The sequence below is a fragment of the Anticarsia gemmatalis genome, chromosome Z (assembly GCF_050436995.1).
Source record: "Anticarsia gemmatalis isolate Benzon Research Colony breed Stoneville strain chromosome Z, ilAntGemm2 primary, whole genome shotgun sequence".
Taxonomy (NCBI): Eukaryota; Metazoa; Arthropoda; class Insecta; order Lepidoptera; family Erebidae; genus Anticarsia; species Anticarsia gemmatalis.
Window position 1 is genome coordinate 4069179 of NC_134776.1, and position 16615 is coordinate 4085793.

General features: G+C 33.7%; 1 protein-coding gene across 10 annotated transcripts in view; it reads left to right on the top strand.

Moving 5' to 3' along the window:
* cyc (basic helix-loop-helix ARNT-like protein cyc) overlaps positions 1-16615 on the top strand; it is an 81938-nt gene that overhangs the window by 24600 nt on the left and 40723 nt on the right. For 5 of the 10 annotated variants that reach the window (XM_076135424.1, XM_076135426.1, XM_076135425.1 and 2 more), the window contains exon 1: positions 6092-6328. The exons of 2 other annotated variants lie outside the window; for them this stretch is intronic. In XM_076135424.1, the coding sequence (XP_075991539.1) occupies positions 6231-6328 (98 nt within the window). In that variant the 5' untranslated portion in view covers positions 6092-6230. Of the gene's footprint in view, positions 1-6091; positions 6329-16615 lie in introns of those variants that run through there. 3 more of the 10 variants (XM_076135430.1, XM_076135431.1, XM_076135432.1) reach the window with 1 other exon arrangement.

Consider the following 16615-nt stretch of genomic DNA (forward strand, 5'->3'; position numbering starts at 1 on the left):
TTTTCATAGCTGGCTTGTTATTTCTAGTCGTTTGTTTGATTCAGCCTATTTCGCCATATTCGTAAAAAAGTCAAGCGCAAGCGTAAAACTAAATCCGGTCAGAAAAAGGCCGTATAAAATATTTTGCATACAAGTTTTGGTTGATGTTGTACCGATGCAGAATTTTATTTTTGTTTGTAAAATGTAATGGACGGAATTATATTGAGTGTTAAATCCGTTTTATTTCGAAACAAAGAATTCTTTTTGATGCTTTTTTGTACATGCGATGTTAGAATCAATTCGTATATACCTAGGTATGTTTAACGAAAGTTAGTTCCTGCTAGCCTAACCTGATATAAAGATGAGACCTTGCTCACGACATTCATGTCGTCTATTAACAATCAATTATTGTACACGAACGACTATTGTGTGTAGGCGCATCCACTTTATTACTCTGTACGTACCATATAATCGGTTGCATAATATTACGCTATGTTTACTAGCTGCAGCGGCACGTGTAACACCTATAAATATTCTCAAACCAACTCGACGCAACGCACAAGATGAACGTACATTACTTGTTCAATTGAGAGTCTCTCGCGAAATTTTCCTAGCAGAAAATCAGTGGACTATTTACAAACTCAACTGTCTAAGCGTGATACTATTAGCCGGCAGCGTATAGTGAAGGGCAGGTTCAGGGCCGCGGCTGCGTCATCACGATGCACTTTCAGCCATTTGCGAGCGTTTGCAAGTGTTGCAATATAATAGTTATTTGTACATATGAGAAGCGATTGGAGATTGAATGCAAGATTTTAACCGTCACGTTCTCAGATATTTAATAGTATGTCTGTAGATATGTCACTGGGGTATGTGCATAAAGAAAATGAATTCGCCTCTTAAAATCCTGCGCGGGTTTGTATTCCTATCTTAATGTATTTAGATACCACTTTCTCAAACCATTGTCAAGCAATGGGCATACGGTACGGAGGTAGTTTCGAATTCGATATATTTCGTCGCTGGTCTCGTCTGTTGCTTATGAAACAAACTGAAGGGAATACAGCTCCTAAATATTTGTATACATGTAATAGACGGTGTTAATTCCGTTAGGGTGAGTCGCCACAGGAGGCCGGCCGTGCTTGTGATATAATCGGATCAACGTAACCCTGCACTCGAAGGCCACCCATGGCCACCTCTGCATTCAAATCTGCTTATGATATACCTAGTCGATAACTGCGACTGTTATCGATCAGTTATTAAAATGATGGTTTTCTCTGTCAATAAATCAGTTTTTCATACTGTAATCCTGTGCTCACCTTATCTGTCTAATAAACGCTCCTCCGCTCACAGTAGAGTATGTCCCTCTACTAGATCTAACTAGAGATCAATCATATTATTGTAGTATTGAAAGTTATACCTACGTCATCTAAAATATTTTGTCGTGAACTTATTTAATTGCGAGGGATGGCTACCCAAGCGAGGTGAATCCAACATTTGTACAAACTGGGGGTCTTTAGGTATCAATCGGGCGACAGTTCACTAGCGGAAAATTTTTATGAAACTCATTCCAATTGGTTGTCGAGGTGGCTCTTCATGAGTTCTCAGTGCGTATTCGGCATTAAAACGATACGTTTTAATATTTTACTATTTACTCTACATGCAATATTTACTTCCCTAGATACTGTTTGATATTGGTTCTGTATATTTTTTGTACAATTTGCTTCAGATCTATTTCCTCGTTTCCGATTTTTGTTATTTGCATTTTTAATAGGTATGCTGGGACCGAGTTATACCCAATATTTCTTAGTTCAAGATCCATTAATTTATGCACAAATATACCATAGTGATATGAAATACCTATGCCAAATACCTGATATGAAGGATCCAGTTAAACTTTATAATAACAACAAATATCAGGCGTAGTTACGGCGTATAATAATTATATCACTTCTGCTTAGCAAGGGTTTATTAAACACAATAATATTCACCCCGTTACATAAGGTTCTATGTAATAGCCGGCAACGCCTACATTTGCCGAGGAAACTTCCAAACTTCGCGGCTACTCTAAATGACATAACAAAAGAAAAACTCAATACGTCATTTGTAATTCTCGGAAGTGAATAATAGAATCTGAATTAAAGGTCAAAGTTGACATGGAGTAACTCTTTGTTTTTTGAAATCGGTGTCCTGAGAATATTTTAAGGCACTGTGAAATGTTGAAAGGTATTGGGTAAAGGCTTTCTGAGCGGTAAAAGGTATTATTATATTGTCAAAGTTTGTAAACTCAACCTAGGTACGTTTTTAGAAGTTGACTGTCGTTTAGCAAAATTTTTATTTTGTTTTAATTTTTACAAAAGTATTTTAACTTTTATAAACACACGTTTAAGTAAAACGAGTTATAGCCTTATACTATGAATACAGTAGTTTTATATTCTGCTTTAACTTTATATTACTAAAATACAATTTTATGATTTTGAGTGTCGTCCATTTTCATGAATAAAAAAAGTTTATAAATTAAGTCCCATGTCATATTTCAAAAAAAATATATTTTAACAACACCACGTGCCCTCCTTGATTGGTACGCTTAATTAAAAAAAGGTTAGAAATTGAGTTTCTTACCCCGTTTAATGACCCCACATTTGAAGTATCGCGAAAAAACGCCCTTTGAACGACAGACTCCGAAAATAATTTCACGTTTTTGTTAAATTTTGTATTGTCATGTTCATTCGTCTAAAAATACGCAGAATTGTGTGGGGTTTTACGTAAAATTAATCGGGCTGCTAGGATCAAAGAAATGGCAACAATTCATATTACATTTATTGTTTCTCGCAGGTTCTGTAATACAGTGACGTACTGCATCCAAGAATTACGCAAACAAAGAGCCTAGCAACAAGAACTTTCGCGTTGCGTAGCAAAATCTCGGATTGAATATTGTAGTTATTCCTCAAAAACAAAAAGATTTCGTAAAATTATTTCAGCCAAACTTGCATGATAAGATTTCCGATATTTTGAAATCAATAATCCAAGTGACCGAAAATTGACATAAAATATTATTTATTCCGTGTCATTTTACAAAGCTGGCTGAGCTACCTGTAGGCGTCCTCTCGCTTTTCACTCGATTTTAATTCCTGAAAAGCCTGCGTGGGACAGATAGTTAGCTTCGGGCCCCACAGGCATTTCAAATACAGCTGTCCTGTTTTTATTTGAATAAAACTATTGTTAGGCATTTTGTTAATAAATTGAAGAATAATATTGCGAAAATATGTGAAACTTTTCTTATCGTACATGAGATTCAATATTTTACCAAGACCAGCCAGAAATTATAGTACATTTCCTAGTGATCGATGAGTACATGCAGCTAGCAGTGTGCAAGGCGAGGGGTAGCGTAGTTCTCACAACCGGCGAGGCGCCAGGACGAGCAAAGTAAGCATTCGTAGAGATCGGTGCAAGGGAATCGAAGGTTTAATATCGCTAATGTCTATAAAAATATTTCGGGTAAATATTATGACTAACATTAAAAGTCATTCATCGTTTGCTAGACAAGTAAGAATCGCAAAAAGATTATCTTACTTGGGTAAGGTATTTACGGTTACCATAAACCGGCTATGTATTTGAAATAAGAAGCAAATGCTACGAAAATCTCTTGATACTTGTGCAAGCGACTTTGACAAAGTTCAACGACCATTGATCATTCCCAAACTGCGTAAGTGCAGAACGTCTACGCCGTAGCATGGTTACGAAGTAATCATAAAAAATATCTTAATACAAAATACGCAAATCGCTTAATGGCTAACTTTTACTTACTCGACCAAACTTCCACACTTTCATCGGTGTCAGTCTATTTATAATATAAGCCATGGAATCGGTTTTAAGTAAATGGTACGGTTCACCGTGTCTTAATCGTTTGCAAAAGATCTTTTCACTTCTAAAAAGTTGGAGTCTGTGGTTTTGTTGGCTTTCTATTGTTTGAATACGATAAAAAAAGTATTAGGTATGTTGTAATCGGGTTATTTAACATTGAATTAAGGGCTAACCTTTCAAAAAAGGGAGTATTAAACATATTTAAAGAGTTACTGAAGTTGTTGCACATTAGAATAAAAGGAGTTCTTTAACGATTAATCTCATGCTGGATTTTGCTTACTTCCCTAATATTTTAAAAACTAAATATTCACGAAAATGGAACAGGTAGGTAGCGGTATTGCGAATTTGAGACTTATAACACAAATAATTGATCGAGAGATCTATTATACAATCGGCTTGATAAAAACTATCGATAGTGGAGTAAATAAAGAATATATAAAATTCAATCAATACAAAAATATAATTATACCAGTCATGGTATTTTTCATATTATAATATCTTATTGTCCCCTACGGCGGTAAGAAATGCAGATTTTTTTCATAATCATAATGCAGTAATGCATTATTCTGATAAGATAAACGAATCAACGTTTCGTTTGTTTCATAATGATAATAATATGATTATTATGTAGTCAACCTGGTTACAAATAAGTTGAACTGCCGAAAAAGCCTAGACAACCTTTCTAATATATTTTAAAGTGAGTTATATTTTCTAGAAATCGTACTTTACTGGGTGAGTTGTTGTAAAGTATGTGTTTAAAAAACGGTGATAGTTATCTGTCTATACTATTTTGAATGCCTAAACTGTGTGTGGTGTGACAACGTATAAAAACATTTTATATGGACATTGGTATGTGTTTTTAAGTACATAATCTGCAATGCTGTGTAATTTATTGATACTTATTATTGTTGACATCATTATATCAATACCGAGAAAATAAATGAAGTGATCAAATGACACGACTCCGCGAATGAACACCATGGCGCTGGCTTATATATGTGTATTCAATTGTCACACAGACATATAAGTGTTTATATATTACTAGCTCATTCCGAATTGTGGTTTTTCCAAATAAATTATATTAAAATTACTATTAAAAATACGGGTTGGTGACAAAAGTGTAAACTGTTTGAGTTGTATGTATTTATAATACCATATAAAAAAAATAAGTAAAGCATTTGCCAGACAATTAAAACAAATAATTAAGGTAAAAATCTAAGAAATTTGTGAATTTAAATAAATGATTCTGGAGGTCTAAGATTAGTCAGCTTATAAAATACCTTGTCACAGGTATACATTTTTAGCTCATAATGAATTGATGATGTAAAATATTTCTTAAAAAAACCAAAAGCAATTATTTTCATGGCAAAAACTGTCTGTTTCATAATTGGCCGATTCTCGAACCTTCAATATCTGTCGTTTTTTTTTTTTTTTTTTTTGGACACAAAGCACAACCAGACCCGAAACAATTATTTGTGGATCGCACAAATAATTGTCCCGTGTGGGAATCGAACCCACGACCTCCCGTTGCAGTGGTATCGGCGTGGCGACCTAAACCACTGCGCCACAGAGGCAGTCATAATCATAGTCTTTCCTTGTTACCTCCGGGGAAAAGGGGTGTGCCGGAAACAATTGTCCATTTCTCAATTAAAAAGTTTTAGAACGCTTCAACTTTTGCTATGTTGATCTGCTGTAAAAATAAAAAACCATAGAGCGTGGAATAGGTAAAGAAAGGCCTACACATGCTGATATGGTATCATGATGCTAGTGTAATAAAAAGTAAAAAATCCTGTATGTAACTAATTGGTAGGTATGTAACTATCTGCTGTAACTATCACTGTACTTGGTGGACCTACTTATAATTATAATGTGTTATTTTTATCACCTTATCAGCTTTACAATAAAAAAAACTTTTTGTAAGAAAATCTTTTTTACACAACATATTGTAAGTTAGTTTTACATTAAACATGTTTGCGCCATAATTTAGAATTATGCCATAACCTGTGATATAATAAATGAATAGGTAATATAAGAGACAAAACTTTCCTCTGGCATATACTTAAGACCTTATTATGTAAAACATCAAAATTATCTTATTATATTAAAAAAGAAATAAGTACACAAAAGAGCGCGCGTTAATATCACCCGTATGAATTAGCGGCCAAAACTAAAATTCCTTTAAAATATGAAGTAAGGGTTGCGCGCGAATATTCAGGCGTAGCCTTATCCGAGGGTGGGCTTACCTCAGTGAAGGTTCGCGTTCTGCGAGAGGAGGTAATCTGCAGAGGAGCACCGTGTGTCCGGGCGGTTCGTTGGCGTGTCGTAGTCGCTAGTAGTCGGGTTCTATCGGCGCGCGGAGCGGTCGCGTGTGGCGCGCGCGACGCGACGCCGCCATGGCGCGAGAATTCACGCGCGTTCATGAGTTCTACCATCTACCCATGCATGAGCTGCATGCTGCAGCACCACATTTCAACCCCTATGAATTACACCAGTGAGTACACTAAAATTTAGTCACATACTTAATACTTATTAAATAGTTTAGAAACCGTATTTTTACATTTTTGTTTTTTATGAGCTCGGAAGTTGAAAAATTAACTTTTTTTAATTAAGTGTTCAAACAAAATTATTTTTGTGATTTAGATTTTTTAAATATAATTGCGCTGTTGTGTAAATTAATTTTGCGCTAATATTACGCTCTTGCTCGTTGCTATAAGATGATATTCTCCTAAATATACTGTACACTGTATATTACTATTACACGCCCTTTCTATGATTAAATGTTCTGATTGAACATTTGTTGCTTGTAAAACAATTTCATACTTGTTAGTTACAATGTAGCTAGAGTGTATGTTCTCAGCATCAATACAAAACATATCGATATGTCATCGATGTTATTGACTAACCTCTCAATGAATTGCAACGTCTTAATTAAACGGCACGCACTACGTCATCTAATGACCACCATTAAATTATAATTATTAACTCGACTAATGTTCGCAAATATTATTTTATACAAATATTGTTTTTGAGATTTTACGTCTTTTTTAGTAATGTCGTTAATTTTTTTGTTTCAATATTCCAAGTACTTGGTTATATATGAGTCAGATAAATCTTATTACAAGCGGCTATTGAAAATTATCATACAACAAATATTTACTCTATCGGGGAATCGTACCCTATACCTGATGATCTGCTGTGTCGACATGCCTATTGCTTGGACATTTAAGTTTATTTCTGAATATCACATGCTTTCGGCAATAAATTGCATGGAAATCACTACGGATTTTTCATTTTACAAACAGCATTTTCCGAACACGTCAGATTCTTTCGAATGAAAGTAAGAACACATTATTTAAGCTGCAGTTTAATTAAATTGTACTTATTTAATTAAATAAATAGTATTATGTCAGGAAATTACGTCTGGTCACTTCACTTGTATAGTATACGGTTTAATCGCTTCACTTGATATGTAAAGTTATGCCAAAAAAATATATTTTGTTAAATGCTATATAAGATTTAGGTAATTGAATTGTAAGCTAGGTCATAAAATTGTAATGTCAATACCGCGATATTCATTTTATACTTTAAAACGAGTTTTAAGTTGCAATTTAGTAATTTCATTGTCTTCAGCTGTGTAAAAAACAACCCGGTATATTGTTTATTGAAAGTATAGAAATCTATATTTACTCACTAGAAAAAAGTAATTTGTTGCAGTCAAATGATTATTGAATGCTCTTTGTGATTACTTTGTTACTTAGCCTAGAGCCCCTACTAGAGCGCTTGAGTAAGTAATAACAGCCCCGCGCTAAAACTACTTGCTGAGGTTGCTCTGTAGATGGGTGTCCATATTTTATGTACCAAATGCCTGCGTGTTTAGGATGTCATTTCCAAAAAAAATCTAGCTATTGTTAAATAATGTTATCATAAGTCAGAAGCTTAAAAGTCTGACACTCAGACTTCCGATGGGTATCTTGTTAAATGTATAAAACTGGGTTCTGGAGGTCCGACAGTTGGCTCCAGGTTACATTAGCTAGCGGTGAGCCTGAGATTCGTCTCCAACATAGTTCAAAGAAGGGCTAAGCTGATCATGACTAACTAAATTACGAATATGTGGAAACTGAGACTTAGTTTAACGAAAAAGGTGTTTCGGAAAATATACTCCAAATACTTTGTCAATAAACGAGTCATTAATATACCTATCATAGCGAAGGCTCAATCAGTCATTTAAACTATTGATACTATAGCCGGTAGCCCGCGAAATTCGCTAGTGGTAAAATGTGAGGTAAAAACAGATTCTATTTAACAAACAGCTGTTTACACTCAAATCCATCACGGGAATATTCGGCCCTCGCTGAATATATGACAATTCGTTATTTTATCCAAGTACAACTTTACTCTGAATGGATTTTATTTATTCTTTCTTATGAAGTAATGAAAGTATCCTTGTATATATGTAATATTTATATTTATTGGCATTCAAAAATTTTACTTCGTGCCTATTTTTCTTGATATTTTCACTGGAATAAATACAAACAGTAATGCTCTTAATAAAATCTCTGGTCCTAGCAGTAATGCTCTATTTTCTGAACAAAGATTCTTCAGGTGGTATTCTTAAGTTGAAGAAAAAAAAACTTTTACCCTCAGCTCTTTAAATGTAGCTGGGAGAAATTTCAAGTGAAACTTTACCTGAAAATTCTAATTGCATTACATGGTACTTTAAACCTTTAAACATTTATGATTAAAACTATAAATTGTGATAGATTTAGCATGAATGCTGTTGTGGGGGAATACCCACTGAACGTCACGCTACTGGTCTAGTAACTGTCTTAAAAATTGTGCGATGCGGACTCACTGTTTAAATATTTCTACTTGTCTAATGATAACAGTAGAATTACGTCATTTAACATTAAGCTACTAACTTTATTTATATCCTTATATTGTATACGAACAGATAAAAAATATATTTCAAGGTCGATCTGGACTAGACAATACGAGGAAATATTATACAATAATTCCCGTTTAGTGTACCTATTGAAATTATGCATAGAAGCGATTTATATTGTATGCCTATAGAATATTTTTATCTAGATTCAGAAATAAATGTGATGACTATTGTTTTCTCAATTAATTTATTGTTATATCCTGATAAATCATTTATCGGTATATCTATAACATATTTATCTTTTGAACTTGTCAATCCGTTAGGTATCTTTTCAATTATACTTATTATAGGTATGTTACTATGTTACCTACATATTATGACGATTCAAATCGGTGGTATAGAGGTATTTGAAGCGTGATTTTGTTATTGTACCTATCACGCCCGAATCTTGAACGGTTTATCTTATAAGCTTCACCAAAACGAGGAATATTAGCGAGATCAACAAGTGTATCTAAACAATACCCCCAAGGCTTTATTCTTACCAAGCAAAGAGAAGAATTCTGGAGTAGTCGTTTATTCTGATATTTCGTACTTCAGCGTTGATCTCTATCTTAAAACGTCGAACAATTCTAGTACAAACTTGTCTTGTCTTCTTAGACATCAAATAAAAAAATACCCACTAATCATTTTAGATTTTAATTATGTATGAAGGATTAACAGTTGAAAGTTACGTAATAGTAATCATAATTTATTCTTTCTATAGGTTTGGAGTTAATTCAGAAAATTCATATTTTGTATCTCTTATTCAAATGCGACTGATGTCATGAGTCGAGGAAGGTTCACTTACAACAATATCAGCTGATAGGATAACTTTTAGATTCAATTGATTCCATTAGAAAAAATGTGTTTATTTTTTCTGGTTTTGGGGTCAAGACATGACCCTGTATGACCTGTCCCCATGGAACCTCCGTTATTATAGAGGCCATAGAACTTAAACATTCTGAAATATGAACAGTTTTCAAACCTGTTATCTTTGGACATGGAAGGGATGCGTGCAACCGTGAAGAGCGGTAAACCATACGAATGGCTAGCAACGCTGTCAAAGTTAAGTTCTTGATGGGTGGCCATTAATAAATCATTTTGGGCATCCTAACCCGTTTGTCACAAGAATTCTTGAGTATTCGTATAAAAATCTTTATAGATGCATATTATCATTTTAATATTATTTTCTGCTTTACTTATATCAGTTATTAAGTTTGATAAGTGATTAGATAGGGACCTATATATTTGCCGTTCACGGTTTGCGTTAGCCCAATTTTAAGATAAAGTTTGAGGCATAATAATTTATCGTTTATGTATTTTTAATATTTTTTGGAATAAAAATATTATAACTACCATTTTTGTTAGTATTCCAACAATTATCTTTTGGCCTTGAATTGTAACAACTGCACGCAGGAATGTAATAACTTACGAATAATGTCTGGTATTGATTAAGATTAGACATAATAATAATATATCTTGTTTTTTATAACAACATAATATTTCATTTTTGTCGTGCTTGAGCATCAAGCATGCAAAATTTCGTAGTATGCCTTAGCAAAATATTAGCGCATTTTTATATAATTGTCTTTTTTTGTAAAATTTTGTAATGTCCTAATTATTAGTTACACTTAGAAACGTCATGTAAGATATTATCACATCGACATAATAATATGTATTGTAGAGACAGAAACACTAAATCTTATTAAACTATTACAAAATTTACAGCAAAATTTTATTTTTTTGAAAATATTTTTTCATTCCTAACATCTCGGTGGTTTTTTCTTGAACATAAAGTTTCGCTCCTAGGTGACTCGCGGTCTGGCACGTGACTAACACAATCCTCTGTACTTATTGCTCTATTCTTACATTTTTTCAACAATGTTAACTTGGGAGAAGTTTTTTCAAAGTACCTAAGTTGATGCCGGATTGTGCAATGCTTGTAAGACCAGGTCATGGTGAGGGATATCGATTTTCAAAGCGGTGCTACTTGACGGTCGATATTCACTAAATAAGTACAGTAGCTCGATTCTCTACTACTATCGACTACCGACAACTGCCCTGTCATCGAGAAATTTAGTATGAAAATCTGATCAGCGCCTCTGACGGGTGTCGTAGGAAATATTTTGGCAGTACATTCTAAATGTCAACATTAAGATACTCGACAGTACCGATTGTACAGAATCGCGCTCCTGCGTACCCTTCCTATTGTGGCGTTAGCTGACATTATATCGATATAACGTGTTCGTACTATATAACTGAAAATTCTTTACGAATGTAAGAACATGATTTGCCATATAATTAATTAATTAATTTATTTATATAATTAGAACGGCCAGGCCAATTACACTAATTACAAAGTAATACTAAAAAAAAAACAATGTACATAAAAATTATTATAAAACAAAAATTTTAAAATCCTACAGTAATAAATCTTTACAATAAACTAAAAAAATAACAAATAACAATCATATAATTTAACACGCGTTCACGCGTTCACGCGTTCTTCTCACAACACTCCAAGCATACCGACAAAATCACGCTGCATTCATCCGCAAACACATCAAAGTTTGGACTAGCGTCAAGGAGAGCATTGAGCGCGGAGAGCGATCGGGGGATAGGAGATCTCGCGCGTGAGACAGTGCGGCACGTCGGAACAGCAAACAGCTTGTGTTTTCTGCTCCGGCGGTAATTATTTGGTGCATATATTTGGCACACCTTAGAGATAAGGTCAGAGGCATCGACCCTACCTCTGAGAATGTTGCACATAATAACCACCTGATCATGAGATCTTCTAACCTTCAGTGAATGAAGTCCCAAAGTGCCCAAAAGGAATTTAGTTGGATACATGTAAGGGTATTAGCCATACCTACGCTTGCACAAGTATCTCAGAAACGCTTTCTGAACTTTCTCGAGCAGTAGTGTATACTTAGTCTCGTGCGGATGCCATACACAAGAGCTTGCCTCAAGCTTGGAACGAACCTAGGCACTGAAAATCAGTTTAATAACTCTTATGTCCTCAAATTCATTAGAGTTTCGAAGAACAAAACCCAATCGCCTGATTCCTGATTCTTTAGCTAAAGATGTTATATGATCATGGAAGGTAAGTTTTTTATCAAATGTGACACCTTGGTCTTTAACTGTTGTGGATCTTGAAATTAAGCTGGAGGCTAGTTGGTAATGGAATTCAAGGGGGTGTCGCATTCGGCTGAAAGTCATTTGAGTACATTTTATAGGATTTAATTCCATTTTATTTTCAACACTCCATTGATATACTGCATCGATATCACGCTGGAGTAATAAACAGTCATCCGTTGTTTCGATCTCCATGAAGAGTTTTAGGTCATCAGCGTATAGGAGACATTTGGCATATTTGATGACAGCAGGAAGATCATTTATCATCAGGATAAACAACAGAGGACCAAGTATTGATCCCTGACTAACTCCGGAACATGTATGATAGGGTACTGCAGGCCAGATTGATAGATAATAGATTAGGCAGGCATGATAAGTCCAGTTGTGAGACATCTGTCAAGCATAGTCATACACTCTTGTCATTACTTTCAAGAAACTGCCAACATGAAAAGTTTTAGGTCGATCTATTGGTCTTAAACCTTAAATATTTTAAATATTGGCATGATAATAACAACTTATGTAATAGCTTAAGACAGAAATTCCTTTAAGTAGAGACTAAATAGATTAATCGACTTGGTATTACATAGATCTCACAACTTTTTACGGCAGGCGACGAAAGGCTGAGCTGCGAGACTTCGGGTTTTTTACAGAATGTTTTTGATGGCATTTATATTATTTTATTACCCCATACTTTGCAGCTGGAAAAAAATAAATTATAAAAATTCACGAGAGAATAAGAACAACATTTTAAAGTGTAATTTTTTGAAAAACCCATAAAAAAGAACATTAGAAGGTGTACTGTCAGCACCAAATAACCCAATAGAAAAACTGAAAACTGCTTCAAACATTAAAAGTTATTTTAAAACCAGTTGTTACTCAGATACTTTTTTCTAACATTTGACGAAGACAACAGTTTCTATCGTTCATTAGAATGCCAAATAAAAGTTTTTATTCTGGAATCCTGTAAACTTTTATTTTATATCCGAAATGGAATTGATTCAGTTTAAATTTTGTTAATCAAATACTTCCCTAATTAATGTAGATACTCAACACTTTTATCGGATGGTTTGAGTAATTCAGTGCCAAAAAAAGCCTTGATTTACCGGTTCATCTGGTCAATCGAAACGTATAGATTTATTAAAAGCAGAAATGACTGGATATTATTCTTACAGATTCCGCTACAAATTAATTAGTTTCCTTTTACCATTCCTCAAATTGTTCTTATGAAAATAAAACTAACACAAAAAACTGACAAAACGATAGGATACTAAGAAATAATAATTACAGCTTCGCATAAACCCATTTGCTAAATTCAATTTCAATTCAAAGTTACAGTGATGTTACAGTGATTCCCATTTTACGCGGCATTCTACGAAGCCTATGTCTATTCTATTATATTTTAGCTTTGTAATTAATATTACAGAAATGTTCATTCATACATTTTCGGTTCTACTAATTGATTTTGTGTTTTACATTCCAATTAAACTACAGTTAATGATTGGACTACTTTTGATATTTATACTTATTTGTACTAACATGTGAGCGATACTATTATAATATATTGAAAATCCTAACCTATATGACTTCCAAGTTTTGAGGCATAAGTAGAATTTTATATATGATTATTTCAATAGACCAATATGGTTTTTTTTCATGTTAGCAGTTAGTATGTCGATTAAAAGTTCGTAAAGGTAATAACAAGTTGTATGACAATGCTTACAGATGTCTTACAACTGGACTCACTGCCTGAATCACATCAAAGCTAATTTTACAAGTGTGTTTTTACATTTATTTGTTTAAAATTCTTAACCAAAAAAATGAAAAAAGATGGACTTAATGCCAAAGGCATTTTTGCTGAAGTAGGTGTTTAAATTATATTCGTAGAGAATTTTCAGTTAGTACGAACACATTATATCGATATTATGTCAGTTAACGCCACAATACGGAGGGTATGCAGTCCTTATTCAGTGGATATTGGCCGTCAAGTAGCACCGCTTTGAAAATCGATATCCCTCACCATGACCTGATCTTACAAACATTGCACAATCCGACCTAACCTTCTTTGGAAAACTTCTTCCAAGTTTATATTGTTGTAAAAATATAAGAATAGGGTAATAAGTATAGAGTGGTTTGTGTCGGTCACGTGCCAGACCGCGAGTCACCTAGGAGCGAAACTTTATGTTCAAGAAAAAACCACCGAGATGTTAGGAATGAAAAAATATTTTCAATAAAAAAAAAATAATTTTGATGTAAATTTTGTAATAGTTTAATAAGATTTAGTGTTTCTGTCTCTACAATACATATTATTATGTCGATGTGATAATATCTTACATGACGTTTCTAAGTGTAACTAATAATTAGGACATTACAAAATTTTACAAAAAAAGACAATTATATAAAAATGCGCTAATATTTTGCTAAGGCATACTACGAAATTTTGCATGCTTGATGCTCAAGCACGACAAAAATGAAATATTATGTTGTTATAAAAAACAAGATATATTATTATTATGTCTAATCTTAATCAATACCAGACATTATTCGTAAGTTATTACATTCCTGCGTGCAGTTGTTACAATTCAAGGCCAAAAGATAATTGTTGGAATACTAACAAAAATGGTAGTTATAATATTTTTATTCCAAAAAATATTAAAAATACATAAACGATAGATTATTATGCCTCAAACTTTATCTTAAAATTGGGCTAACGCAAACCGTGAACGGCAAATATATAGGTCCCTATCTAATCACTTATCAAACTTAATCCATACTAATATTATAAATGCGAAAGTAACTCTGTCTGTCTGTCTGTCTGTCTGTCTGTCTGTCTGTCTGTCTGTCTGCTACTCAATCACGCCTAAACTACTGAACCAATTTGCATGAAATTTGGTATGAAGATATTTTGATACCCGAGAAAGGACATAGGCTACTTTTTACCCCGGGAAAATGACTCATTTCCCGGGAAAATTCAGGTGGCGAACGAAGTCGCGAATAATCAATATTTTAATGACATTCAATTAACAAAATTCCGTTGTCATGGCAACTGTTTTAATGGCGGATATGCCTTAGCGCAACTTCGTTATATTATGAGATATAAATAATTTTGAGAATATTTTTCGTGAAAAAAAGCATAATTTATATCATCACGCTACGACCAAAAGGAGCAGAGTAACAGTAAAAAGTGTTACAAAAACGTGGAAAATTCTGATTCTCTCTTATGTGACGCAAGCGAAGTTGCGCGGGTCAGCTAGTGACTGATATAAGTAAAGCAGAAAATAATTCGACTTCAAATAAAGGAGGAAGTTCTCGATTCGTCGCGATATTTTTTGAAACGTTTGAAGCTCGATCATTAGCCGGATTCGTTTCCAAGGTACCACTGAGGAATTAGTCGAGCTCTCATCCCGGAAAAATATATGATACCCGAGGACGCAAGAGGTCGTAAGTTACGCAACAAGATGCCAAATACCTCCTACTAAGTTTGGCAACGTTTTCGTTTTGTAACGAAATGCAATAAATATTATTCACGTGAATTTGTTTTCCCGAAGTATGATTTATAAAATTATTTTTAAACAAAAAAGAAAACCGCCTTCAAAATCTCTCTAGAAATAAAAAGGATGAAATAATTTGTTATATTATGTGTACAAACTGTATCCTACCCAAAAATATTTTAGCATAAGATATCGACGAAACTAACCTATGAATAAACACTTATTTTAATTACTAACCTACCTTAATTGATACTCTTCTAATACCTAACTAATACCTAATACTTACACAATGGAGAATGTTATTAGGTATGCCAAATCGCTTTAAAATTTGACTAAGTAAAGCCTGTACATGTACTATCGAACCAACTGAATCATGACCCATTTTGCCGGTAATTCGCTTGAAACTGACAAAACAGTAAGAATTTCATCTCTATCGTCAAAGTTGCACTTAGGACATTTTAAACATGAAAACGACTGTGTTATGATGTATCTACGACTACAGACAACTTTGACCTTTGTTAGCACAGTACTAGATACGTTCTCGATAAATCACTCTTGATTTGAATCTAGAATGATAATAGTCTAAACTATTTTCACTACACGAAAAAATCTATTTGTGTCAAATGTCAAATAGCACGTCATTTGGAAATCTGTGAAACGATTATATTATTTTAATTTTTATAGTTATAGATTTGTCCTGAGTGGGTATCGAACCCACTCCTGACGCGTCGCGGTCGTAATATCAACCCACTACGCCACGGAGCCTGTTGAAAACGATAACAAAGTAGGTATTATTGTATTGACGCACAAAGATTTGTCGCAATAATGACAGATAACAAATTCAACACCAAGGAAACGTAGGTTCAAGCGAATTTCGACCTACATGTATATAGACGTGTTTTAGAAAATGAGCACATGGTGGGTCATGATTCAGTTTGTTCGATTGTACAATGTACATGCAAACTAGTTTTTGTTTTAGTCAAATACTCGTATATCAAGTAGTTTTGATTTTACAAGCATTCAAAGTTTCGAAAAATATCGAGTCCCGCTAACAACGTTCTGCTTTACTTATATCAGTCATTAAGTTTTATAAGTGATTAGTTATGGACCTATATATTTGCCGTTCACGGTTTGCGTTAGCCCAATTTTAAGATAAAGATTGAGGCATAATAATTTATCGTTTATGTATTTTTAATATTTTTTGGAATAAAAATATTATAACTACCATTTTTGT